The sequence below is a fragment of the Ictidomys tridecemlineatus genome, chromosome 12, assembly GCF_052094955.1.
Source record: "Ictidomys tridecemlineatus isolate mIctTri1 chromosome 12, mIctTri1.hap1, whole genome shotgun sequence".
In the NCBI taxonomy this organism is placed as follows: domain Eukaryota; kingdom Metazoa; phylum Chordata; class Mammalia; order Rodentia; family Sciuridae; genus Ictidomys; species Ictidomys tridecemlineatus.
In genome coordinates this window covers 21,883,103-21,910,121 of record NC_135488.1, presented here as the reverse complement: position 1 = coordinate 21,910,121, position 27,019 = coordinate 21,883,103, and the positions used below count along the sequence as shown (strand labels likewise).

Here is a 27,019-nt window from a genome sequence, read left to right as displayed (position 1 = left end):
ACATCATGAGGAAAAGGATCTTAGAACGTGCCATGCAGTCTGCCACCATGACCTGGCCACGATTCCAGCACCAGTGTCACTGGGACGAGGCAGGGAGGAAACGCAGGCATTTTGTTTTCAACTTCTGCGCAGAACTCAGTCTTCTGTTTCCAACTCTGGAAGCCTGAACAGGGATCCCCGTGGAAATGCTGCCCTTCGCCCCTGGCCTTCCCCAGCCTCGCTCGCCACATGGGTCACCTTCCAATCTCTCTCCAAGGAGAGGGCCACACTGTCAGCTTTGGGCACAGAGCTCCTGCGATGGGTCAGGGAGCCCAGGGGAAGTGACAGAGGGGGAAACTGCACATATAATTGGAGCTGACAATACTGAAGAGGACTGAACTAAACTGACAAGCTATTGATCATGCAAAGATGATCTCAGATTTCAGATTATTAAGTATATAGACTGCACTTTGCCTCAGGCCAAGAAACACAGTCTTGAGGCCTAAGAAAACACTCTCTGACATCGGTTTGTACGGGGAAACTTCTAACATGTGCAAGAGCTTTTCAGAAACATAAATGGACAAGCTGAGTCTTTTCAAGAAAAGTCTCTGGAGGCTGCCCTTGTCTTATCTGGCCAGCCAGGAGTCCTCACAAAGAAGAGGTGCAAGGCCAGGTGCAGTGGGAAGATCGGCAAAGCAACCTGTGTGGTGGGGGTACCTGCCCGTGGGGGAGTAAGGGAAGGAGCAGAGGAAACCCTGGCCTGGCAGAGAAGGTCTGGTGGGACGGGGAAGAGGGCAGGAGGCCACAGTCCCCATAAACATCTGGCACACCCCGGGAAGGAGGTTTGTCACTTCTGGCAAGATGCTTGATGTGGAAAATTTACATCAGCCGAAATGCTGGCGTTAAAACTGGGTCTAAATAACACACACCATGTGTGCCGGTTGCTAGTGTAACTATTTGTTGAAGGCCAGCAAAATGGCCAAGCACTAAAAATATAAAAAATAAAAAATAAATAACTGCTTTGGTCAGAGAGCTCATAACCTCATTTATTTTTGCCAGTAAAAATAAAATTCTATCTTACCTCTTAACTGTCCATACCACTAGCCCATCCACACACACCCCAAAAAACTAAATAAATAAATAAACAAACAGAAGAACCAACTCATAGGAGTGAGTCACCAGAACGTGAGAGCTTCCCCGGTCCTGGAGGGAGGGAGGCTCCTGGCGTGGCCTGGCATTTCAGAAGGGAAACGAAGGAGGAACGAGACCCAACGAAGGGCGAAAGCCACCCTCTGCCACACCAGCTGCCAGTGGGGTGCGTCTGAGACGGGCTGTTCTCTTCCCTTGGAGATGAGCACACACCAGAATCTCCACGTCATAACTGCGACTCCAAAATTCCCCTGTCACAAAGTGGCAGCTGCTGAAGTCACCAGGTAGCAAGGTCATTTATGCTGCGTTGGGAAAATGGGACCAACGCAGGAAATTGTTTTTTTGGGGAAAAAATAATTGTAAAGAGAAACAAATAAATAACAATTGTGGGTGGTTTTCCTCCCCCATTAATGACAGCAAGGTGACCTGGATACTGCTGCTTGGGGAAGGAAGAAATTGGCCAAAACCAAAAAGATGTAGGTCAGTGAGCCGTCACCAGCAGAAGCCACACTGTGAAGCGCAGTCCAGCCAGCATCTGAGACTCTCTTGTTAACTGCATGACCCTAGTCAGTTCCTGAAGCCCCCTGAGCCTCAGTTTCCCCATCTGTGAGACAGGGACAACACTACCTTTCTATATGATTGTAGGACATTCGACACAATGAGACACAGAGTGCTTAGAGTCACCTTAGCACATGCATGCTCCATGGACGGGAGCCTCTGAACGTCATGACTGAGGGACGGGTGCTGGACAGAACACAGAGCACCCTGCAGAGGCAGCTGGACACAGCACTGCAAAGCCAGGTGCTCTCTGAATAGCAGCACTCGCTCCTGCTCTTCCCATGACCTTGGACATCACTGGCTACTGCAAAGAATGAACTTCAGGGGGAGGGAAAGCAGAGCACCCTCCATACAGCTATCGCCTGGATATCATCCTACATGGTGGCCACTTCCAAGCAGCACTTGTGGGCCAGGCACTGTGGTGCACACCTGTCATCTCAGGGGCTTGGGAGGCTGAGGCAGGAGGATCACAAGTTCATGGCCAGCCTCAGCAACTTAGCAAGGCCCTAAGCAACTTAGTGAGACCCTGTCCCTAAATAAGAAATAAAACAGGCTGTGGATGTTCAATCCCCAGCACCAAACCAAAACAAAAGAACCAAGTAGCATTTGTGGTCAAGAAAACTCTGCAGACAAAAGTCCAGGTTCAGAAAGACATGCTTAGGGAAAAAAGGAACAGGCTGAGAGATGGACACCTGTGCCACGCCCACACTGTGCTCACACACAGGCCTACACACGCAGGTTTACAAAGGCTCACTTGTAGAAAGAACTTCAAGATGTAATGCTCCCTTCAAGTAGTCCTTCAGGATACCCAATATCAAATAAGAAACTATAAAAATGGGTGAAATAAGTAAATAGTTGTTTTCTTTATTCAGGGGGAGCAGTTGCTAAAGAGGGGGCCTCTACAAAGTGGGGACTCACACTGCAGGCTGTGACCCAGGATGGAGAGACAGATTGATATAGAGAGTCTTCACCAAAATATTCATTTCACTATTAAGAAGAAAAGGGAAAGACAGAATAACAACAACAAAAAAAACAATAAAGGGAGAGGAGAAACAAGCAAAAGGGAAAATATCAGAGTTCTTCACGTTCAGTAAAAGTAGAGAAAGACTGTTTTGTGCAGCCTCCTGTGGCCACAGGTGACCGTGAGAACATTGCTTGATACAGTTGGCCCTCCAAATCCTTGGATTCTACCGACTCTGGCTTGAAAATATTTTTAATTGTGTCTATTCTGAACATCCATGGACATTTTTCTTACTACTGTTCCCTAAGCAATGCATTTTAGCAACTCTGCACAACATTTGCATGGTATTAGGTATCATGAGTACCCTAGGGATGACTCAAACTACACGGGAACATGTGCATGGGTTCTCCGCAATACCATTTCTCTAAGGGACTCAAGCATCCATGGATTTGGGCATCCACGGGGGTTCCTGGACCCCTCACAGGCACTGAGAACCACTGTGCCATCCTGGAGGACTTGACTCCTGGTAAGGAAGCCCGGCACTGAGGATGCTCCAGCATTAGAGAGTAGCAAACACACACGGCTCTGAGCGTCCTCCAACTGAAGCTGCTGGGAAGGGCAGAGAAGCTGTAGGGCTGTCCCTGTGGAGCCGTTCCACCGGGTAGCCGGTGAGTGCGAGCGAGGTGCGTGGTGTCGCATGGCATCAGGCTCAGGGAGGCTGAGCTTGTGTCCACCTCCACCTAAACACATAGACGCTTGTTCTGAATCCGAGTTCCTCAGCCACAGAGCAGGGTCCCAAGTGTGACGAGTCTCCATGCCCTTCCCTTAGCTACCTGGCAAGCTCTCTGTGCAAGGTCTGTCTCCTGCAGAGGCCCCCCAACTCCACAGACTCAGTCCTGTGTCCTCAGGCCTGCCCAGTTCACCCATCCGACGACTCTGCAGAACTAGTCTCTTCACACCATAAAGTTGGGCTCAGGAAGAAAGACAGTCTGGTCTGTACAGGTCACCCGCTGCCCTGAACCATGGAACATGGTACAGACTCCTCACCTGAGCCGCAAGGTCAAAGGTGGCCTCCGTCTGGATCCCTCTCACATTGCTCCCGTGGCCCCTCTCGGTCATTGCAAACATCCCGGTGTATTGTTGCTCCTGCAGTTCAGCAGATGTGAGAAGGTGACTAGCTGGTCAGAGCCTCAGCTGCAGACCTCAGACCATCAGAATGTTGGTGACAAAGGGAGAGGTAATGACACCTAACGTGAGCTTACCAAGATGGCAGAATTAGCACAGTATTTAAGATAAGAGTGCAGGGGTGGTAACACAGAGGCAGAGCACTTGCCTAACGTGTAAGGCACTGGGTTCAATTCTCAGCATTGCATATAAATAAATAAAATAAAGGTCTATTGACAACTAAAAATTTATTTTTTTTAAAAAAAAGATACTCTTGAAATTCCCATTTGGAACAAGAATTTTGCTGACCCAAATGTTCTTTTATTTTCTTTTTCTTAAGACACTCACACATCCCTAACTACTATAGATATTGGAGGCTCTTCATAGAAGAAGCTCCCTGCTCAGGTGCACGCCATACCTTGAGTGGCTGCAGCCATTGAGTGACATGTCTGGGGCTTCCAAGATTCCTCACAGCACCACCAAATAGCCAATAAATGATTCCACACTAGAAACAAGGAAAATGCAAAGCATTGTTAGCAAGAGTAGGCAGTTTAATGACAATCAAACCCACTAGGCAAACTCCATCCCAGGAACCTTGAACTTGACCTAGATCCCACAGGTGAGTAGTCTCCGTGCCCTTCCCCTTCACTGCCTGGCAAGCTCCAGTGGCTCTCTGCCTGTGGGTCCCTCTCTCAGAAAGGCTGCCTGCCGCAGTCTGGCTGGGCACAAAATCACGAGCCACTCAAGAAGGAACAAACTTTATTTTTTGAAACTGCCGCTAATGCCCCGTATGCGCCCAGGAAGATTGCCGACCACTCACTCGGTGTTCTCCCGGAACCCCAGAGGAAGTTCCTCCCCCGGAATTCCCTCCTACTGCACTTCCCCAACCAATGGGAACTCTCCAGGAGTCTCGTAGCAGGCCCAGGTGAACAGCAGGAGTCCAATATCCATATGAATGCAAATCTTAACATAATCATATCATCTCAATGGCTAGCTGGGTCACCTTTTAACCAAAAATGCCATGCATCATATCACTTGGCTGTGGCTCTTAGCAGCTGCCCCCCAACTCTACAGAGACTCAATTCTCCTTCTCAGGGCAGCCTGGTTCACCCCATCAGAAGGTGGTCACCCTTCTGAAGGTGTTTCCTGGGAAACCGGCATCTGGTATGTAGAAAAGTATCTGGAGCAATGACGCCAGATGTTGACCACCATCTGCAGAGGTGAGCCCTGCCACAAGATGTCAGCAAACAGGCTGATGGGAGAGCGAGTCAGAGCAAGTCAACAGCTTGGGACAAGTCAGCCTGGGCTCTGCTCCAGTTTAGTACTCAGTGCTGTGAAATCTAGATGAGTGATGTGGAGCCTGATGTGACAAATGGAGCTCACACACGCAAGCTCCCTGAGGCTCACAACACTGTGACAGACACATCCCCATGCCCACCTCACAGAGGAGGATGCAGAGGGTCAGAGCGGGAAGCTTCAGTTCAAACAGAAGCCGCCTAATGCCTAGTAGGGCTTCATAATGTCACCATGACCTGGCCTCAGCACTGTCATAAGGAGTGCCTTCAGTGACAGCCAATGCCAGGCACCTGGCCCAGTCTTCATGAGCCCTGGAAAAGTGCCGCTGATGAGGAAGAGGAGGGGGAGAAAAGAGGGGAAAGAGGGAAGGAGGGGGAAGAAGAGGCTTGTGCAGCAGGACCACTTGGAGGGAGCTGGCGGCTGACTGCAAGGACAGAGGACTCATGGGCACAGACGCTGGCTGGCCCGTGGGTCAGCATTCTGGCCCCTCCTAGCCACATGCCCCAGTGATCCTCTAGGGGGCCCTTCTCCCCTGGAATAAATCCAAATGGTTTGTGGGTGATGCTGACCCCGTCCCCAGCTTTAGGAAGAGTCTGTAGCTCAGGACTGGCTGATGGTGGATCATGCCCCTGGCAATAAGGATGGCCTCAGGGATGGCCCTATGACCTGGATGGGTCCATCCAAGGTTCCCCCAGGGGAAAGGAGCTGTTACCTGGAGGGACAGAGTCCTGGTGCTGCTGGTGGCCAGGTTGTCATGAGCTGGCCAACACACAGGGGATGAGGAGAGGGAGGAGGTGGCCCAGAGGTCCCGTGCACCCCGCCTGAAGCCAGCTGCCCCCAGGGCCCAGCAAGGCCCTCTTTGTTCAGGCAAGTCTAGAGTGGGCGTTAGTCTGGGATCCTTGGCACCTGGATGAGCTGCCTGCAGCCCACACACATGGGCAGCCTGGATGAACACCATCAGCTCTATGACAATGACACTAATCTCAGCTCTATGGGATGTGACTTCATCAACTCTAAGCCAACACCAGCTAAAACACTCTTGACACTGGGACAGCAAACTTCACAAATCCCATTCGATGTAGAAAGTGCCCTTCATCTGGAGAACCCCAGTGTCCTGGGAAGAGGCTTACTGCCCTGGCCGCTCAACGCACTTCCCTACAGGATCACGGAGGGCACTCAGCATGACCCTGCTGTTGCCAGCTTAGGGAAATGACATCAAGGGTTGCGTGTATTTTTCCCTAAGCCATCTTAGAAGTAAAGTTTTACAAAATATATTTTACTCAAAAAACAAGAAGTTTAATCTTCCACCCCTAAATCTGGATGGTAGCTGACACAGTTTTCACAGTGTTATTCCTCTTCTAGGTTTAATCCTTCCTCGTCTTGAGGAAGGAGAATCACAGTGTTGCCGCTGCATGTTGAAAGCTTCCATTCTCTAGCTATAGGAGGAGCCCCGGCTGTCAGTTTTCAGAGAACAACACCAGTAAACAGAGGAGGCATCTGAGAGACCCCATCCACACTATGGATCCGAGTGTGGGGTTCTCCTTCACAAAAGGTACATTCTGTGAATGGCGGGCAACCAGACCAAGCTTGGATCCCCTGGTGGGGTCTAAAAGGTGATTCCTGCCTCCGAGCCTCCCGCAGGAGCTGTGGGGGAGGGGAGAGGCATGGCCAGCCAGCTGAGCCAGTAGGAAGGTGGCAGGGGGTCCCTAGGGAGAGAACCAGAGGGATCAGGACAGACACAGGAGACAAAGCTGAGGGCAGTGTTTGGTGGGAATAGGAAAGACAGGACTCTGGGAGATCCCTGGTCTTAAGCCAGAGTCACCAGGGGGTGGAGGCCCACCAACTGCAGTGGGCGGCTTAGAGGAGGAGCCTGGAGGAGCTGGGAGGAGATTTTGAGGCCGGCATCCATCCAAAGTGCCCCTAAGTGGAAGTGTGTCTGGGCTGCCATCACCGCCTGGTGTCCTGCCCCAGCAGACCTCAAGGGACAGGATGCTGAGAGGTGCATCTCCTCTGAGAGAGACTGGGGCAAGCAATAGCAAGGAGATTAAGAGGTGCCTAACGAAGGCCCTAGTCCCCACATGTGCCCAGAGGGCCTGTTCAGAATGCCCCCACTCGGTCCTCTCAAACCTGGAGAAGGAAAGGACTCTGCATCTGGTGCCGGGGGTTGGGGGATGACCACAGAGTGTCCAGCAAGGGCTGGCAGGAGCCTCTGAAGGACACAGTGGAGCCACCTAAGCACTGAGAGCTGCAGAAGGACACGACCAAGAGGCCAAGGGGTGGGCCTAGCAGGCCTCTGACCCCGAGGTGGGGACCAGAAGGAAACTGGGACCAGTCAGAGCAGAGACACGTGTGGGTTCCTCCTCAGTCCAATCACAGAGTTCCTCCCAGGACCACTGCTGGGGAGGCTGCCAGCCACATCTCAGGGGTCACAGTCCCCACCACTCATCAAGCTCCTGTGACAGGCCAGCCTGGTAGCGTTATTGATTTAGATCTGTACGAAGCCTGTGGATGGGCCACAGCGGCACCATCTTTACAGAAGGACAGCTAAGGTACATGCACAGTAGGAAGGCCTGGACCATGACCAGCAAGTCCTAGACACAGGGCGTGCACCCTTGTTGTCTGGCTGCTCCCTTGCCACAGGGAGCCCTGGAGGTCCATCATATGCTCAGGAAGCTTGCCGTGCCAGGGCTGTGACAGGCCAGGCCCCTCCTACCCAGCATCATGACAGCGGGTCTCCTGGAGGGCCTCTGGAGCCTTCGGGGACTTTTCGTCTCATGTGGGATGCACTGAAGCACAGAAAATAGCTTTTGAGACAACAGTGACCCCAGAAAGGATAGTGTTTGGACCAAATTATGTGCCCCCAAATTCCTATTTTGGATCGTTGCCCCCAGTGCTATGGTACTTGGGGCCTTAGTGATAGACAAAGTCTAACCCTCTCGGGGGCTAGTGCCCATGTGAGAAGAGGAAGAGAGACCAGAGCCTGTCTCCTCATCATGCACACACAGAAGGAGGAGGGCACCCTGCGCACCACAAGAGCCCTCACCAGGACACGCCATGCAGCAGCCTGGTCTTGGGCTTTCCAAAAATGTGGAAAAACATGTCTTGTGGCTTAAGCCCTGGTTCATGGCACCTTGTTAGGGCAGCCCAGCAGACTGATAGAGAGCTCGGCGATGGAGAGTAGAGAGCAGAGGAGAGCCGACGTGCAGCCAGGGAGGAAGCATTAGGCTCCTTCGGGCCTCGGAGGCCCCGGGTACATCCACGTGTTTGGTGGAGGGCCATGGAGCGGCTCCTGAGCTGGCACGGGGAATGCAGAGCCCCCCGTGAAGACAGCCATTGTCCCTGGCACCTCTCTGGCCTTCCTAGCCCGTTGCTCTGGGTGGCTCTGAGCCAGCCCCAGCCCTGCCAGCACTGGGATGCGTGAGCAGAACTGTGTTTGTCCAGAGCGCTCAGGGCAACACAGAGCCTCTGCAGGAACACAGACTGGGCGAGGCCCAGCTCCAGGAGTGCAGATGACTTTTGTGAGTTGATGGTGACACCAGGTTGACAGCCAGCTCGTATGAAAAGCAAGGGCTGCCAGCTGCTCTTGGGCTGGTGGGAACCCCTGATCCACCCAGAGCTCACAAAAGCTGTTCCCAGCCCAGTACAGGCCCTCCTGGGCAAGCTCTCTGCCACCTGCAGGAACAGAACAGAGCCTCTGCTTCCAGGCCAGACTCAGGGCAGGGTGCACAGGTTTCTCCCACTATCTAGGACTCCAAGTTCAGGAAGCGATCTCCCACAGTGACTGATGTGTGGGGAATCAGTGGAGTTGATAGTAATTATTGCTAACTAAGTCATCTTTATGGTGATAAAATACTGTAAAGCTTTTAGCCACTTTTAGTGTACAGTTCAGTGACATTGAGTCCCTTCGCAATGCTGTGCAACCATTACATTTCCAGAACTTCTCATCATCCCAGAAGGAAACTCTGGACCCAAACAGCAGTAACTCCCCAGCTTCGAGGTCCATGTCACTTCATCTCCCTCCACCATGGCATTCCCTTCCCACACCCAGGATTATGGGGAAGTTTATCCTATCATTTCATCACTAAATGTTTTTTATGCATCTGTAAAAGATAAAGACTTTTTAAAAACAGCTCTAAAACCATTATCCCTCCTAAAAATATCACACAGGTCCTCTGACATCACCTGAAGTGCACTCCTCAAACTTTCCCAGCTGACGCGTGCTATTCCTTTGCAGTTTGCCGCTTGAGCCAGGATCTAAGCAGGGGCCACAGGCAGCCCTTTGTTGCAAGGTCTCAGGTCTGACCCCTGCTCATTCCAATACTCCCTGTACAACTCTGTCCCTGTGCTCACTGCAAGACCATAAGGGGGTCGGGAGGGGTAGTGGGGTGGGTAGCACAGGAACCCCCAGGATGGGACCATGAGCCTGGACTGGGATCCTCAGCATTTTTGAGAGGAGGAGCTGTTTGTTGTCTCTTGGTCAACTGCCCTTCTCTCTGAAAGCCACAGCCGTTCCATCCAGGAGGGAAGAATCACAGGGAGGCCAGCCTCTCCCCAAAAGGGCTGATGGTGGACCCCTCCCCACAGATCAGCATGCACAGATTTCTTTGTTTTCCATTCTCACCCCTAGAAAATGCCCATGTGGAACTGAAATAACTGCCATCTTGGACTTACCACCAAGCAACCTGGCTTCCTGCCCCATCATCTATCTTCGGGTTCTTTGTCAGGAGACAAATCTTTCCCCTGGAGACAAAAGGACCAGGTGTCTGGACAAGGGAATTTGTTTTCAGACCCAACAGTGGCCAGAGGGGAAAGGTGGGGACATGGGATTAAGCCTGGAATTAAGCCTCTGTTGGGATTCAGGGAGCCACGCAGGGCTACGGAGGTCCCTCTACCTGAGCTAGTCCATTCACCACCCTTGGTGAGCTCCTCACAAAGCAGTGAGATGTCATTTTTTGGCCATGGGATTGGCAAAAAAGGAGAAGCCTGAGGATTCCAGGTGTGGGGAGGATGTGGACCCTGGGATTGGAGTGTATGCTCTTGACAGGGCTGAGTTGATGCAATAATACTGACATGGCCTCTAGTGTCAGGCATTCCTCTAACTAGCAAGTCCAAGCCTAGTTAAATAGCTAAAGGAAGCCTGTGCCAATGTTCAACGCCAGACATGCACAAGAGTATTCACAGTGGCATTTTTCACATTAGCAAATTCCTGCAAGCAACATGAGAAAGTGAATGGATAAGTGCTATGATATATTCATGCAAAGGAATATTATGTAGCAGTAAAAATGAACAAACTACCCTCTCTATGTCATTCCCCCAGTGATTAAACTAAAAGATGGAGAACAGATTTGTTGTGGCTAAAGGTCAGCGGTGAGGTAGGGGATGGATACAGCTATGAAGGGGTAGCACCACCAAGATTCTTTGTAATGATGAGAAAGCTCTATAGATTGATTGCAGAGTGGTTACAGAATCTATTTATGGTGTCAAGTTGCATAGAACTACACACAAGGTTGAGTTGATGCAATAATACTGACATGGCCTCTAGTGTCAGGCATTCCTGACACTAGTGGTTACTGAATCTATTTATGGTGTCAAGTTGCATAAAACTACACACACACACACACACACACACACACAGACTTACACACACACAAATGTGTATGTGAAAACTAAGGTCTGTATCCTCATTAAACAGAATTGTACCAATGTCAATTTGCCAGTTTTATGTTTGTATTATGGCTAACCAGATGTCACCATTGGGGGAGATGGGTTTCACATGATCTACTAATTTTATGACTTTCTATAAATATTATAATTTCAAAATACAGTTTTAATTTTCAAAATAAAATATTTAATTTTTTTTTTTTTTTACTTAAGAAGAACAGTGAGTTGCAACATTGGGATGGACTTTAGCGATGATACCTAAGTGAAGAGAGAAAATCACAAAAGGTGATGAGACTGTTTTCATAAAATTAATATCCATGAAAATAACTCATTGCTACAACCAGGATAAAGCGATAGGAAAAGAAAAGCAGAGGAAACCACATTGGGTGCGCTGGCTAAAGGGGAAGGCAGGCTGCTGGGCCTGAGAGCTCACCTTCACACTGGTGGCCAGGTCGGCTGTGGAGAGCACCTCCCCGATGACGAGGCCCCGACTGACAAAATTCTTCGTCTTCTCTGCCTGCAAACATGATAGAACCAATGTCAAGGTTTCCTTGTAGTTTGACCTTGAAATCCCCATTATTATAATATGTGCATGTTACATTGGGGGAGGGGGTGCATTCTGGGGATTGAACTCGGGGGCCCTCCATCACTGAGACACATCCCCAGCCCAATTCTGTGTTTTGTTTAGAGGCAGAGTCTCACTGAGTTGCTTAGCATCTTGCTGTTGCTGAGGCTGGCTTTGAACTCAGGCTCTTCCTGCCTCCACCTCCCAAGGCTCTGGGACTACTGGCCTGTGCCACCGCACCTGGCCTGCATGTTACTTTTGCAATAAAACACAATAAAAGTCATTGTTTAAGAAGCAACCCCACACTCCACTGCAGCAAACGTTTTCCTCTTGTTTCCATGGAGCCATTAGTTTCTGAGAACAAGTATGTAGGGCTCACACACTCTTTTCTTTCATAGAAGCAAGTCCACTGCGCCTGCACTGGTAACAGACACCCCTTACTTGGGCTTTGCTTGGGCTTTGCTTAGCCTTAGCCAGGCTCAGCCCTGGCCTGGCCTGCCAGAGTTCCCTCAGCAGAGCAGGCACCCCAGGATGCACACCCAGGTGACTATGTCCATATGGAAACAGAGGACTGAAAAGGCTGGGAACATTCTGGACTAAGGTAAAGCAATATTCTTTGCTTTCCTAACCAGAGGCCATTTCTGGGCTTTGAGGCATTAAAACCATGAGGTCCTGGTCCCGCTTCACTGCCCTCTTCTCTTGCACAGTGGGTGAGCTTGCTCCTCTGCCAGCAGGAAATGAGAGGGGCCAAGCCCCCATTGCTGGTACATTTTAACAATTCAGAGGCAACCAGCACTTCCTGAGAAGGGGGAGACGCCATGAATGGACAAACTCTAACTGCCCATTGTTGGAATGAATGCCCTTTGTCCTCATTGACTAGTCCCTCTGAGACCCAGCCACAACACCATACCTGTGTGTATGTACGTCTACTATAGTCATGCACATGTGTGCATACACATATGTTGTGCATCCACATTTATATAAGCATGCATGCCTACCTGTGCGTGTGTTGTAAACATGTACACCTATGTATGTGTGTGCCTGTGGAGACAACTGTGAATGTGTGTGTCTGTTCCTGGGTGTGCACACGTGCCTGTGTGCACAGTGACTCTCTACTATCAGGATAACAGCCAGCCTCCCTGGATGGCTTTGTCTCCACATTGGCATAAGCTCTCTCCCTAAATGCACTCTATATTTCCCCTCCCGTTGGTTTTTATGTTTCTCTCAAGCGTTATTAATTTTATCAAACAGCAACTGTCAAGATTTATGACTCTTATCATGGCTCTGACCCAATGCATCTTGTATTGATTATTTCCTAAAATAACTCCAGGCTGCAGCATATACCACTGCACGATTCCAGCTCGGGCTCACACTGGAGATTCGGTTACTAGTAAATAATACAAAATAACCATTGCAGATATCTGCAGATTTCTCAGAGGGCCCAAGTATCCTTTGTTGCACAGATCCTTATGGCAGTCCTAACCCCAGGTAGGAGATGGAAAAGGTCAGGCTCAAGGAAGCAAGTGACTTGTCTAACTAGTGGCACCTGGCAGGTGACAGAGCCAGGATCAGAAACCAGACTGACCAGGTTCCTCATCCAGATTCCTCCCCACCCCTCACTGTCCTCATCATTAAGTACTCCAGGTGGCTGGGCTTCCTCACAAATCAACTCCAATTTTGCACCACCAACCCTGTACCCAGAGAGCACCTAAGGTCAACCTGCTGGGTGTCCTAGATAACTTCCTGAGAGTTGTCCTCTGCAGCGGACTTTCCTTTGCCTTAAGCCACCTACTCTGCTCAAACTTAAACCCTCAGGAGTGTCTAAGTCTCTCAGAATTGACTGTCTAAGTCTCTCAGAATCGCCAACAGTTCACAGTTTTCTTCATATTTCATTCTCTTAATGTATACTGTCAATTGTCGAAGTATAATTTTGTCATCAGTGGTATTCAAAACTGTGGTCATTTTTACTCACCAGTATGAAATAAATTGCAAACACATTTGCTGAAGAATCAGCCCAAACTTGGCCATCTTTGAGCATCATAAATTGTTTATGCTGATTACTTCCCTTCCCCGGTCTCCACACGAGATGGCCACCTGTGCTATTGGACCTGATGGGAAATGCCAACAGGAGTTGACTGTTAATTCTGTGATGTTGACCTAAGCGTGCATTTGGACTGGTCCATTTTCAAGAAGTCAAACCAGAGTTCCAAACCCGAGACTAGGCTTCATTTGACAGACTGCCTGACTGGTATAGATTTTTTAAATCTTCTCCATACATAATTTCTCTCTTTTCTTCTTTCATTTCTGATTGGCTAGTTGTTCATAATTAAAGAATGTTCAATATTGACAAGTTTCTCTCTCATTGAACTGGCACCACTAACTGAATTACTTATACTTGTCATAATCAATCAATAATCAACATGTTTTTGTCTGCATCCATTCTTGCAGCATTTCTTTTATATCAATGCTGCCTTCATTTACACTTGCTACATTCAGTCCAAACCAATATCCATGTCATCGTGTAAATTGGTAGCAATTTTAAATGATAATAATTCTATAAATATATGGGTAGACTACTCAAGCTTATATTTCATCCGAAATTACAGCCCATGCTATTTATACTTTTGCTTAATAAATTCAGACTCGAACAGAAGGAAGATCAAGTTTTTCCTTAAGTACTGCTCTTCAGAGCACTCAATGTAGCAGAACTCTGTGATTTAGTATTCTGTTACAAAATCTGCAAAAATTTTGGTTTTCTAAACCCCCAGAGTCCCTAAAAGACATATATACTTCCTCAGTGAAAACCAATGTGATTCGGAACTGGTTGGGTGTGGTGATCTGAGCTGCCTTCCTCTGATGTCAGAAGTCCCCGTGGATCCCTTTGCACTGGGTGGGCAGCCTGGGTTAAGTGCCCAGCCAAGAGTCCTGAGCAGAGTTTTCTTATCTTCATTTTCTAATATGAGTCTCCAAACTGGCGTACTTGCTTCTCCTAATTTCTGTTTCAATTTTTAGTTATAGCTTTAGTCTTACTGAATCTATGTCCTTTGTGAGAATGATCCTCAAATGATTTTATAAAGAGGAAAAAGAGTAAAATGCACAGATTAGTGGGTTTCAGGATTCATGGGAGGCTCTTGCTTTCTGAGCTCATCATCTCTAACCCTCCACAAGATTCTAAGCCTCGTCTCCCCATGGCCATCTTGTGCCTGGACTATTATAACAGCCTCCCAGCTGGACTCTGCCCCCACCCTGCCCCAAATATCAGGCACTAGGATCTTTCATTATTGTTGTTGTTGTTGTTATTGTAAAATTTTCATCTAGATACAAGCCTTGCTAAATAAATAAACTGCTGATATTTTTCCTATATTGCAGTTGTCTTTTTATTTCTTTAATGATTTCTTTTGATGGGTATCAGCTTTTAATTCTTAATGAAAGTCAATTTGTTACTTTTTGGCTTGTGCATATTTGATGTTTTTCACAGAAGGATTCTTCTCTAATGGACCTAGCCTGTCCTAAAGTCACAATGACATTTTCCTTTGTTCTTCTACAAATATTGTAATTTTGGAATTTGTGCTTAGGCAGATAATACACCCCAAGTACTATTGTGTATAGTGTGAGGAAGGGATAAAGGGTATCTTTCTGCTACATTTTTTCTATATGCTTAACTAGTTGTTCCAATATCATTTATTACAAAGACATTTCTTACCCCATAGAGACATTAGTTACCCCATAAACTAATCATAAATATTTGAGTTACTTTCAAGGACTCTCCATGTCTGTTCCCTTGATCTCTTTGTCTATCCAAATCAATACCATATACTTTTGAGTCTCTTTGTATTAGGTTTTGAAATCATGTAATGAGAGTCTTCCAACTTTGTCCTGTGTCAGAATTAGTTCAAATATCCTAGGTCCTTTGCATTTTCACAGGTTGTTGGAAAAATTTGTAAATTCTGATGATGGCATTATAGTCATTTTAAAATCAGCATCATGGTGTGTCTCTTTCCTCCCTCCATCCTCCATGATGAAAATCTCCACTGACCTCATTTGCCATTGCAAGAAATCTAAGCCTGTCAGCGTGGCCTCCACATCTGGCCCTTGTCCCCTGGTGGATTCTGAGCGTCACAGGTAGAGTGTCTCCATGCACAGAGTTCTTGGAGCATTTGGAAGCAAAGGCAGTAGCCATGTTCTTCTCCTGAGGGGCTTGTGACTATTCCAGGAAAACCCAGTACAAGACTAGTAAGAGGTGGCGTTCCTGTGGCTCTGTCTAAGGGTCCTTTTCATTTTGTAACAACATTTGGAAAATGCTATATGTCAGCATTCTGACATATAGCATTTTCCAAATTCTCATCTCAAATTTAATATCTCTTTTCTTAGCAACATATGCTTCCTACCAAATACCTAACTACTTGGGAAACTTTTCTAATTATTAGTGTAATCACAGGATTGATTTGAAAAGCATATAAAGTCATTATTATATTGACAGCATCTAATAGTGAATATATCCTATTGACATGACCAGTTTGATGTGTGAGTTTAGTTTTCTGTTAGTGTGAAACCTACAGCATTTTCCATTAATTTTAATGCCATGAGAAAATGTTGTCTCAGTTATTATTTCCCTTTGTGAAATATGAATTATGGCTATTTAAGAACTGTTTGGTCAGGCGATGTCACCAGGAGTCACCCAGCACTCATATGTGCCCAAGCACAGTCTGAACATTCACTTGTGACATGCCTTCACGCCTCTCCTCAGCACTTCAAGGTAAATGCTGTCAGCCTCCACAATTCACAGAGGAAGAAACTGAGAACTGGAGAAGTGAGAAATGTGCCTCAGGCCACAGCCTCTCAGTGAAGGAGCCAGACATGAGCCCTTGTCCAACTGATTCCCAAATCAGAAACCTGAAACCATCACAAAATGGTGAGAAAATTATTCTGTGACCACTCCATTTGGGTGAGAAAACAGATTGCATATGCAATCCTGCTACCAGTTACATTTGGTGTGTGTGTGTGTGTGTGTGTGTGTGTGTGTGTGTGTGTGTGTGCCTATATGTAGTTTTGACTTTCCTATAGTGAACAGGTATCACCTTGATAATGAGGAATTTTTCAGCATTTCTCCCAGTGAGGGTTTGCTAATCTTGGTATTGTGTCCATCTGTAACTGACATTTCTCCAAATCTCATGGCATCAGTGGGAGGCAGAGAAACAGACTTGGTAACAGGTAAGAACCAAGCTGGTTCCATTGCCAGGAACTGGGGGAAATAGCACTGAAGTGCTTCAGGGCCGGAGGCCCAGGACTCGTACCTGCTTCTCTATGCCTGATTCTCCCTGCCTGTTCAGTGGCCCTGGTGGGAGGTTCTCAGGTCAGGGGCCCGTGCCCAAGCTTTATCCTTTGGCAGGGAGGGAGCCACTGGGAACCACCAATGGTATCCACATGCCATGTTTGGATGGCCATAAATGACAACACCTTGTCCTCACCCTTGAAGTCAGACTGGCCTCTCCCCAGGTACCATGATTAGGGCAACCTCCTCCATCACACACACGAGGTCGCCACTGAGCTCTGAGCAGCCTGCTGTGCTCAGTGTCCACCTGACTGGCCTCGCTAGGCTATCTTTGACCCTTCCTTGGCCATCACCCTGTGGCTGATTTGTACCAGCCCTGGCCCAGCAAATCCTAGACCCTTGGAAACAGGGATGGTCTCCTATTTATCTCAAGTTGGAGGCCTCTGCTCTTTCTGCACCTCAACAGAAGGCCAGGCGGGGTAGATCTTGGCCACCCAGGTCTGCGCAGATCTGGTTGGAATCCTGCCCTGCTCCCTTGCTCTTTAGCTCTTGCTCTTGAGCTACTTCTCTCTCTAGGCATTACCTGGGCCTGGAAACTGGAGGGTCACATTTACTTGTGGATTTACCAGGGGATTTAGTGGGATACTGGGTGCCAAATGCCTGCCAGCCCTGTTTTACTTCTCTGGCTCCTTCCCAGTCTCCTCTCTGGTCCTTCTCACCACCAGACAAGCTCAGTCCTCGAGCCTCCTCTCCTCCATCACCACACACGCCTTGGGGACCCACCCAGCCTCACAGCTCTAACTCACCTCTATGCCCTTGACCTCCCACGCTCCTCAAGCTGTTTGTTGGTCACATCCCAGGGCTAACTCCTGACTTAACCTCAGATCTGCTTGGATGGCTGCCGTAGTCTGGCTGGGCACAAATAACCGGGAGGTCACGAGCCACTTGTAGGTTCAAACAGGAACTAACTTTATTCGAGAGCTCAACGGGAACTCAACGGGGATTCCGTGAGAACTCAATGGGAACTCTGCGAGAACTCAAAAGTAGCGGGCACACCAGGTAGCAGGAACCGCCTTATTTCCGGACAGCAGAGGTTTATATACACAACTGAATACACAGCTTGTTTCAATTTAGCATCATCAGTTACAGCAATCAATCGTTATCTTAATAATTATACACAGCTTAACTTAATTATCATCATCTTAATGGCTTGCTGGCGCTACCCCTCAACCACTCCTTCTGGCAAAATGCCAGGCACCATCTTGACTTGATTGTGGCTCTCAACAGATGGCCCCACTTTGGTGGACAATACCCTGTCCTTCTAGTTGCTCAGACAAAACACCACGGAACCAATGTGCTGTTCTTCTCTCCCACTCTCTCACATCCATCACTCAACAGATCCCACTGCTTTTCCTTCAGCAGCCTCTAACTCAGCCACGTCCATCACCCTGACTGGCCAGTCTGGTCCCAGCCAGTACCACCTTGGTCCTAGGTGACTGAAAAACCCTCTCAACTCATCTTTGTGTGCAGACCTGCTCTCATAGAGTCAGCAGAAGCCAGGGGATCCTGGAGAAATGTCAAATCATATCCTGCTCCACCGGGTCCCTCCAAGCCTCCCATTTCAGCCACTTCAAAGAAACCTCTTATAAAGCACCTCAAGTTCCAGCTCCCCACCACCTCCCAGGTCCATCACCCCCTACTCTGCTCCCACCACAGTGCCCTGTTGCTCCATTAACAAGCCCAGGACCCTCCCGCCTGCCCTCAGGCCCTCGTATCTGTTGTTCCCTCCGCCTGGATGCTATTCCCATGACACCCACCTAGTTCACTCCCCATCCCCTTAGGCATCTTCACCTAACCTTGAAGCACCTCCATCTCTCCAACTCTCCCAGCACCCCTAGATTCTTGATTTTTAAAAAATGTTTTCAACATATACATAACATAAAATTTATTATTTCCATCTATTGTTTTCAATTCCAGGAATTAAACCCAGAAGGGACAGAATTCTACCACTGAGCTACGACCCCAGCCCTTTTTTTTTTTTTAAAGACAGGGTCTTGCTAAGTTGTTGAGACTGGCCTTCAACATGCAATCCTCCTGCCTTAGCCTCCTGAGTAGTTGGGATTACAGGTGTGTACCACACTCCACTTATTTCAACCATTTTGAGCATACAGTTCTGTGGTGCTAAGTACACCATGAACTTTTTCATCTTCCCACACTGAAACTCTGCACCCATTAAACAATAAGTCTCCATTCTCATTTCCCCTCAGAACCTGGAAATGGCCTCTCCGCTTTCTATCCCATGAATTTGACGACTGTAGATATTTCAAACAGATAGAATCCTACAGCATTCGTCCTCTTGTGACTAGCTTATTGCCCTTAGTATAAAGTCTTCAAGATTCATCCATGTTGTAGCAGGCATCAAATTTTTCTTCTTCTTAAGGCCAAACAATGTCCACTGTAGGTCTGTATATACACCATATTCAGTTCATCCACTGTTGATAGACAATTCTGTTGTTTCCATCTTTGGGCCATTGTGAATAATGCTACTGTTAACATGGTAATACAAATATCTGTTTGAGTCCCTAATTTTATTCTTTGGGATATGTACCAATAAATGGAATGTCTAGGTCATCAGCAATTCTGCGTTCAATTGTTTAAGGAAATGCCACATTGTCTTGCCCAGAGGCTACACTGTTTATAGTTCCACCAAGGCACTGGCAATGTGCCAGGGTACCAGTTAGCCACATCCTCTCCAACCCTTGCTGGCCGCTGTTGCTGCTGCTATTGCTTCCTTACACTGCCGTCCTAATGGGTGTGGGTGGTATCTCCTCGTGGTCATCATTTCTATTTCCCTAATGATCTGTGATGTTGAGCACTGTTTCATGTGTTTATTGGTCGTTTGTACATCTGCCCTGCAGGAATCTCTCTTCAAGTCCTTTGACTGTTTTTAAATCTGGTTATTTATTGTTGTTGCCCTTGTTGAGTTTTAGGGGTTCTTCAATATACTCCAGACATCAATCCTTTATGGGATGTCTGATTTGCAAACATTGTCTTTTCACTCTGTTAGACTGTTTTGTGTGGCTATCACACAATACCGGAGCCTGGGTAATTCATTAAGAACAGAGACTTAGTTATTACAGTACTGGAGACTGGGAGGCCCAAAGTTCAAGGGTTCACATCAAGAAAACATCTTCTTGCTGTATCATCCCATGGTGGAAGGTGGAAGGCAGAAGGACAAAAGAGCATGTGGGATGTGGAGGTAGCCAAACTCATTTTATCTGGAACCCACTGACTGCCTTAACCCACTTAAGCATTAGGCTGGGGCTTAAGTTTCCAACACATGAACTTTGAGGATACATTCAAACCACGGCCCCTTTGACACACAAGTTTCTAACTATGATGTAGTCCAATTCATGTTTTAGACAAATTTTTATTAAATTTTTTTCTAAAATTGTTTAAAATAAGTTTATCTTTAAAAACATGTTTTTGTTTCTATCAAAGAAACCACTGCCACACCCAGTGGGTTTTTTGTAATAGTTTATTAGCTTTAGTCTAACATTTAAGTCTTTAATATATTATTTTTTGTTTTGGTTGTCAATGGACCTTTATTTTTATTTATTTATATGTGATGTTGAGAATCGAACCCAGTGCCTCACACATGCTAGGCAAGTGCGCTACCACTGAACCACAACCTTAGCCCACATAATCTATTTTTTAAATATTTACTTTTTAGTTATAGGTGAACACAATATCTTTATTTTTATTCTATGTGGTGCTGAAGATCAAACCCAGTGCCTCACGAATGCTAGGCAAGCATCTCTGAGCCCCAGCCCCAGCCCAAATCTTTAATCTATTTTAAGTTAATTTTTGTATATGGAGCATACACCATTACAATTGTCCCAGCACCATTTGTTGATAATATTTCCTTTCTTTATTGAATGGTCTTGGCACCCTTCTCAGAAGTGATTAACCACATATGTAAGGCTTTTTTCTGGTGTTCTTTAACTATTCCATTGTTCTATATTTTTGTGTTTATGTCAGTACCTTATTGTTTCAATTACTATAGCTTTGTAGTAAGTTTTGGAGGTTCCACTATTTGAAGTGTGGAACCTCTAAATTGTTTTTCTTTTTGAGGACTGTTTTGTTTCTTCAGGGTCCCTTAAGATTCCAGAAGAATTTTAGAATTTAGGATGGATTTTTCTATTTCTGGAAAAAAAAATATTGCACTGACTCTGTTGTTTACAGACATCTTAACAATAGTATCTTCTAATCTATGAACATGGGATGCCTCTCTATTTGTTTGTGTCTTGTTCAATTACTTCACCAATATTTTATAGTTCTCAATATATAAGGCTTTCTTCTCATTTGTTAAGTTTGTCCCTCGGTATTTTATTCTTTTTGAGCTACTATAAATATAATTGTTTTCAGTTTCCTTTCAATAGTTCATCATTAGTACATAGAAATTCAACTTATTTCTGTATGTTGATTTTTATCCTGCGCATTTCATGAATTCATTTATTAGTTCTAGAAGGGTCTTTTTTTTGAATTATTGGGCTCTTCTATATATAAGAACATATATCATCTGACAACAGAGAAAACTTACTTTATTCTTTCTAATTTATTATATTTTATTTTTATCCACAGTATCTAACACTGATATGCCATAAATGTATTGTTTATTAGTTTATTGTCTCTTCCCCACAAAAATGTAAGTTCCACAAGGACAGGTATTTTTGCCTGCATTTTTCAGTGTCCTTTGAACATTGCCTGACTCATGTAAGAGCTCAATAAATATTTGTAAAATTAATGAATCGCTTCACCTGGCACATAGAAAGGACATAGAGGATGATAAGCAAATGATATTATTTACATAATATTTCACTGCAAGAGTGATAATTAAGCCTTAAAAATAAAATATTTAATTGTGCAGAATAAATGCAGTGTCAAAGAATAAATAACACCACGATTCCAGCTGCACTGGAGTCCTTGGGAAGGTCCTAAATCACTCCTCACTCCTTGGTGTGCCCTTTTAAGTAATCTCTTTGGCCATCACAGATGACAACACAGTTTGGTTGCCAATCTACACAGAGGGACTTCTATAAACAGGCCACTCCATCCTGTCATCTCCACTCAAATCCTTCAAGTATCCCATGGGGACAGGGCTGGCCTGGCCAGAGTCATGGCCAAGTGGCCAATGTCCAAGTTTTTAGAGCTGGAGCTGGGACAGAGACTCCTGCCAAAGGCAGCAAATAGGACCAAGATCTAGGGCAGCCTGTCACAGCCCACTAGGAAAAGTCTGGGTTCCAGGACAAACAGAAGCCAGAGGGCCAAGGAGGAAGCCAAGGCCAGGGAGACAGAGCCAAGAGCTGAGTAAGCAGGTCAAGACCAGAACGGGGCTCGGGTTGGGAGGAGGTGTGCATGGCCAGGTCTGCAGGGTCAGCGGGGGCTAGCGCTGGTATCTGTGAACAATAGGGTGGGGGCTGGTGGGACAGGCTGCCATGAATGACCAGTGACAGACAGGTGTCCTCAGACTCGTGGCATGTTTCCTGATCAGCTAAGTTTCTGCAATACAACGAAAGCTCAAATTTAAATGGTTCCTGGGAAAAGTTATTTCTTTTCTCAGAGATTAATCAGGAAAGCTTTTGGTGGTAAGCTGACCTTAGAATATTATTCCACCTTTGATCTGATCACCTACCTGATGCCTCTTTAAATATCTAAGTATTAAAAAAAATTCTGAGATTATCTAAAATTCTGTTCAAATATAGATAATTACAATAAGTATAATACACACACACACACACACACACACACACACACACCAATCTTCTGCTAATTCCCCTCCAAGTTGTTGAGACTGGACTTCCTGAGGAAAATGCAGATGATTTAGATCAACAGTGCTCACATTTTATGGTCCTTGGATCCCCTACTGAAAATTCCAATGGGACTTTTTTTTTGCAGATTATATTTAGCAATTTACCAAATTAGTAATTAAAACTGAGAATTTTTAACTTATTTATTAGTTTTTAAACTAACAACAAATCAATTATATGTTAATATAAATGGCATAATTTTTATAAAAAATAACCATAATTTCAAAAAAGACTCAATGAAAGGATGGTAGCATTTTACATTTTTTGCTAATTTTTTAAAGATCCAACCCAAAAGAAGATAGCTAGACTCTCGTATCTGCTTTTGCACTCAGTTTCTTGTGATATGTTGCTTTGTTTGAAGTTTATGATAAAAATACAGTGTCACATACGTATACTGTATTTGGACATCTACTTTCCTTTCTTTCTTTCTTTCTTTTTTTTTCTTTGGTACTGGGAATTTAACCCAGGAAAACTTTACCACTGAGCTATATCCACAGTCCTTTTTATTTTTTATTTTGTTCAAGTTGGCTTCAAACTTACTATCCTCCTCCCTCAGCCTCCAGAGTCTCTTGGATTACAGTCATGCACCATGCCCAGCTAGACATCTACTTTTCAAGAAAGGACACCCAGGGCCCTCAGACTATACTTTGAGAATCACTGGTTTAGGTAATGATATCATGCCCCCAGCCATGTGGCTCATGGGTGTGTGGAAGATCAGCACCCAGAAAAGGAGAGGAGATGGTTGTGGGGGTGGGGACTTCACTGCTCACATATCTCTTCCTAACTCTTTCTACACTTGGCCAAGAGCAAGCTGACCTCAACTGGGTCCCTTGACTGGAAAGAAATGTTGACATGTCCTCCAAAAGCTCCTGTGTGAGACTATGCAGGAATGTTCAGAGGTGAAATGATTAGATCATGAGACTGGTGATCTAATCGATGGATTAATGGATTATTGGGTGGTGACTATAGGCAGACAGGTTGTGACTGGAGGAAGTAGGTCAATGGGGGCATGACCTTTGGGATTATATTATCCCTGGACCTTTGCACTAAAAGCTCTTTCTATGTCCTGCCTGTCTCAAACTGAGTGACTTTCCTCTACCACAACCTTCTGCCAACCTTCCCACCTCAACCCAAAGGTAAGGAGTCAGCCTACTATGGACTGAATCTCTAAAACCATGAGCCAAAAGAATCTTTTCCTCCTCTCAATTTTTCATGTCAGGTATGTTAGTCTTAGCAGCACAAAGCTGACTAAAACAGAAACAAAGCATAGCAGTACTCAACCCCCAATACATACTGGATCATCTGGCAGATGAAAATGCTTATTTGATTGGCCTGAGCAAAAGCCTATATACAACAGGATATGCAAAAGCTCCCCAGGGGGCTCCAACACACAACCAGGGGTGAACTCCACCAGACAGAAGCTGGCTCAGAAAGTAGACTACCTGGGCTTGAACCTGGGCTCTATTAGTTACATATACAACCCACTAGTTATATAACCAAGCACGGGCCAGCCGTTCAGCTCTGGTTACCTACCTGTAAACCAGGAATACTATGAGGGATGTGGTGTAGTCACAGAAATCATCCCTTTAAAGCTCTTAGCACTGCGACTGGCACAATGTAGGTGCTCAGTAAGCTTCAGGATGATGGTTACGGTGATGACTGAGGTAGATCTCAGCCTCTTTCAGCTTCCAGGGACAGGTATTCCTGGGAATACTGCTCACACAAGGCTCTCCAGGCAGGATTCCCAGCTCCTGTCCCAGCACTGTCACACAAAGCGGACAACCAACCTAGTCCTCTATCTCCTTATCTGGACACCGGGAATCACAACTCTGCCCCCTTCCCGCCCCCAAGACCCAATACTGGAATCCTGAGGGGAACGAGAGAGCTCTTGGCTGATGTGCACAAAGGTGAGGTCACTACAAACAGGTGCAGGAGGAGCCGGATGGAGTGCACCGGCTGGTCATGCTGCGTGCGGGTAGTGCGTACGTGTCTTAGTGCGCACGTGTTTTTCTCTTTATGTTTATTGGAACATCCCAAATCCATTACAGATGGTCAGAGGGGAGAACACAGAGTGGAAATATTTTAATGGCTTATTCTTGGCCTGTGAACTGTCCATAGAGACCTGGAACAAATGAAGCTCCCTCCTCATCTGTGCCTGAGAACGTCATCCTCCTACATCACGTGGCGCCTCCGCCTCGGAGCGCATCGGCTCACCCACAAAAATTAATTTGAATCGGGGGCCAGGGAGAGAGGGGAGGGCCTGGCTCTCTCTCTCTGGACAGCCATGACTCCATGGTTTTATTAAGAGGCGGGATGAATCATGGAACACTTCTAGAATTACTGGACGTGGACAGCTCCTTCAGCTGTTAATGGGGTGGAATTTGAGAGCCTTCGAACACAGATGTGCTGCTGAGTCCTGTGACATCCTCACGATGCGACGAGCCTGCCATGCTGACAGCCGGTGGAGTTCCTTCGGGTTCACTGGCTCTTGAGAATTCGCATGGAGAAAGGTGCCAAATTGGCGAGGTAACTAACAGAAGGGGACCGGAGGGCCACCTAGAGCCCATCCTGCGCCTGCTCAAGGAACTGTGCCCAATCGCTGAGGACAGAAAGTGATCCCAGACCACTAGGGGAGCCATGAAAACAGGAGGATAATTGGCTTCAGGGCTCAACACGCTTCAGGGGCAGGATTACAAAAGCTAATCTTCCATATTCGGCAGGTCAGGCTTGCAGCAATTAGCAAGCCTCTTTAAGGGGTTCCGGCTCTGAGCGCTGACATGAACTTGAGCCGGGGACATGTAGGGCTGGTTAAAGAAGCAGGAGCCTGGCCTTGTGCCAAGAGCTCACCCACCAGCCCGGCTCCCAGCGCCTGGGCAGGCTGGACTCGGAGAACGTGCTGGAAGCAGAGAGGGCCGGATTTTTCCTTCTAGTCTCGGTTTCATTCACAGCTACATGTGTACATTCCGGCAAGAGGTGATTAGGTGGCTTGAAAATCTTTGCCAATCTGCTTAGTGTGAAAGGACATTTTAGGCTCTGCAAGCTTGCCTTACTCTTGTCATGTGGGGGGCTCTTCTGCCAGGTGGACGTCCTTGTAGGCTCCTCTGGGGTGATGCCATAGTCCCCTGCCAGCCTCAAAGTGGCTAGGACATTTCAAGAGCAGGCTCATCAGGGGGTCTATTCTCAGGTGGATCCCAGACACCCCCCTCCCCCGCCCAACTCTGATCTACACTCCACAAAGAAGGGTCTCCTGGGATCACCAGAATGGGGAGGAGCCACCCTTGATCCTCTGACTCTCCCTCCACCTGGCATGAAGGGGCCTGGGTCACTGATGGATGGCGGTTCCTCCCGGACATCATCTGTGCCACAGTCCACCCTCATTCTGGCCCCTCCCAATGAGACGCTGCCCCAGGAGCTTCAGTACTTTCTCCTTATGAAAAGGGGTATGTGGAGGAAGCTGCAAAACGGAATAAAACGGAAATGGACTTAAAACCTCACTAAAATAGATGGCTCCTACAGCCTCATAAAGGAAACCTTCAATCAGCATCTTCTTTCCTTCTTTCTTTATCCTGAGGCTAAAATTAGCTAAAATAATATCACTGAATTTAGAATGCAATTTTTAGACAAACTTTGGACACTTCCAATTAAAAGCCTCTAAAATGAGTTATTTCTATTTATCAGCTATTTAGACTTTATGCCTAAAATGACATGGATTTTGTGAACAAATATTTCATTACTTCTGCTGATTCTCCTGTTCCCCAGCCTGTGAGCTTAAAGAAGTGGACATGGGGACCTAGGGAAGGGGTAAGTGAGGTTCATAGGGAGCAGGGAAGAGAAAGGGTCTGAAGAAGTTGCCCCCTACCCAGTGGCCTGGTCTGTCAGCATGCCCCAGAACAAGGTAAATGAGCTTGCATACATCGCAAAAGCAAACCAAATGAAATTTCTCTCTTTTACACACACACACACACACACACACACACACACACACACACACACAAGCACGCACGCCACACCACCACAGAAAATTAACAAGGACACTCACCTGTTCCTGAAATGCACGTTTTATCAGTGGATGACCCAGGATAAACTTCACTCTCTGAACTGTCAGAGCTCTCATCTCATCCAAATTCAAACCATACCTATGCAGAACAGAAACCACGGGGTTACGACATGGCATTGCTGAGCAGAGCCTGCAGTATCCCCTGTTGGACACTGTGTACACTGTGTGTGTGATGCAGACTGTAGAGTCAGCAAATGGCATCAACTGTAAAAGGAAAAGGGAGCATTTCCTGACACAACCATCTCAAAATAAGTCTGCAGCTCCTCCCCTCTGCAGGCCTTTAAAGATTTCAGACACATGATAAGTCTGTGATGGCCCAAGAGCAGCATTTGTGGAGATGGGGATGTGGGTTACCTTCTGTGGTTGCCATAAAGAAAGTTGCTCAGGGCAGACTTAGAAAGACCCTCCTGGACCGCCACACGATGGAACTAACTCCAGAGTACCCCTGAAGCTCCTCTTGTCTCCTGCTGCTCCCAGATGACCATGG

General features: G+C 46.7%; 1 protein-coding gene across 1 annotated transcript in view; it reads right to left on the bottom strand.

Annotated features, from left to right (window-relative positions):
* LOC144369109 (acyl-coenzyme A oxidase-like protein) overlaps positions 1-26,611 on the bottom strand; it is a 354,862-nt gene extending 328,251 nt beyond the window's left edge. Inside the window, exons 1-4 of the mRNA XM_078028174.1 lie at positions 26,515-26,611; positions 11,202-11,285; positions 4,230-4,316; positions 3,695-3,793 (exon numbers count right to left, since the gene is read on the bottom strand). Of these exons, the coding sequence (XP_077884300.1) occupies positions 3,695-3,793; positions 4,230-4,316; positions 11,202-11,285; positions 26,515-26,589 (345 nt within the window). The 5' untranslated portion in view covers positions 26,590-26,611. The remainder of the gene's footprint in view (positions 1-3,694; positions 3,794-4,229; positions 4,317-11,201; positions 11,286-26,514) is intronic.
* Between the last annotated feature and the right edge of the window lie 408 nt (positions 26,612-27,019).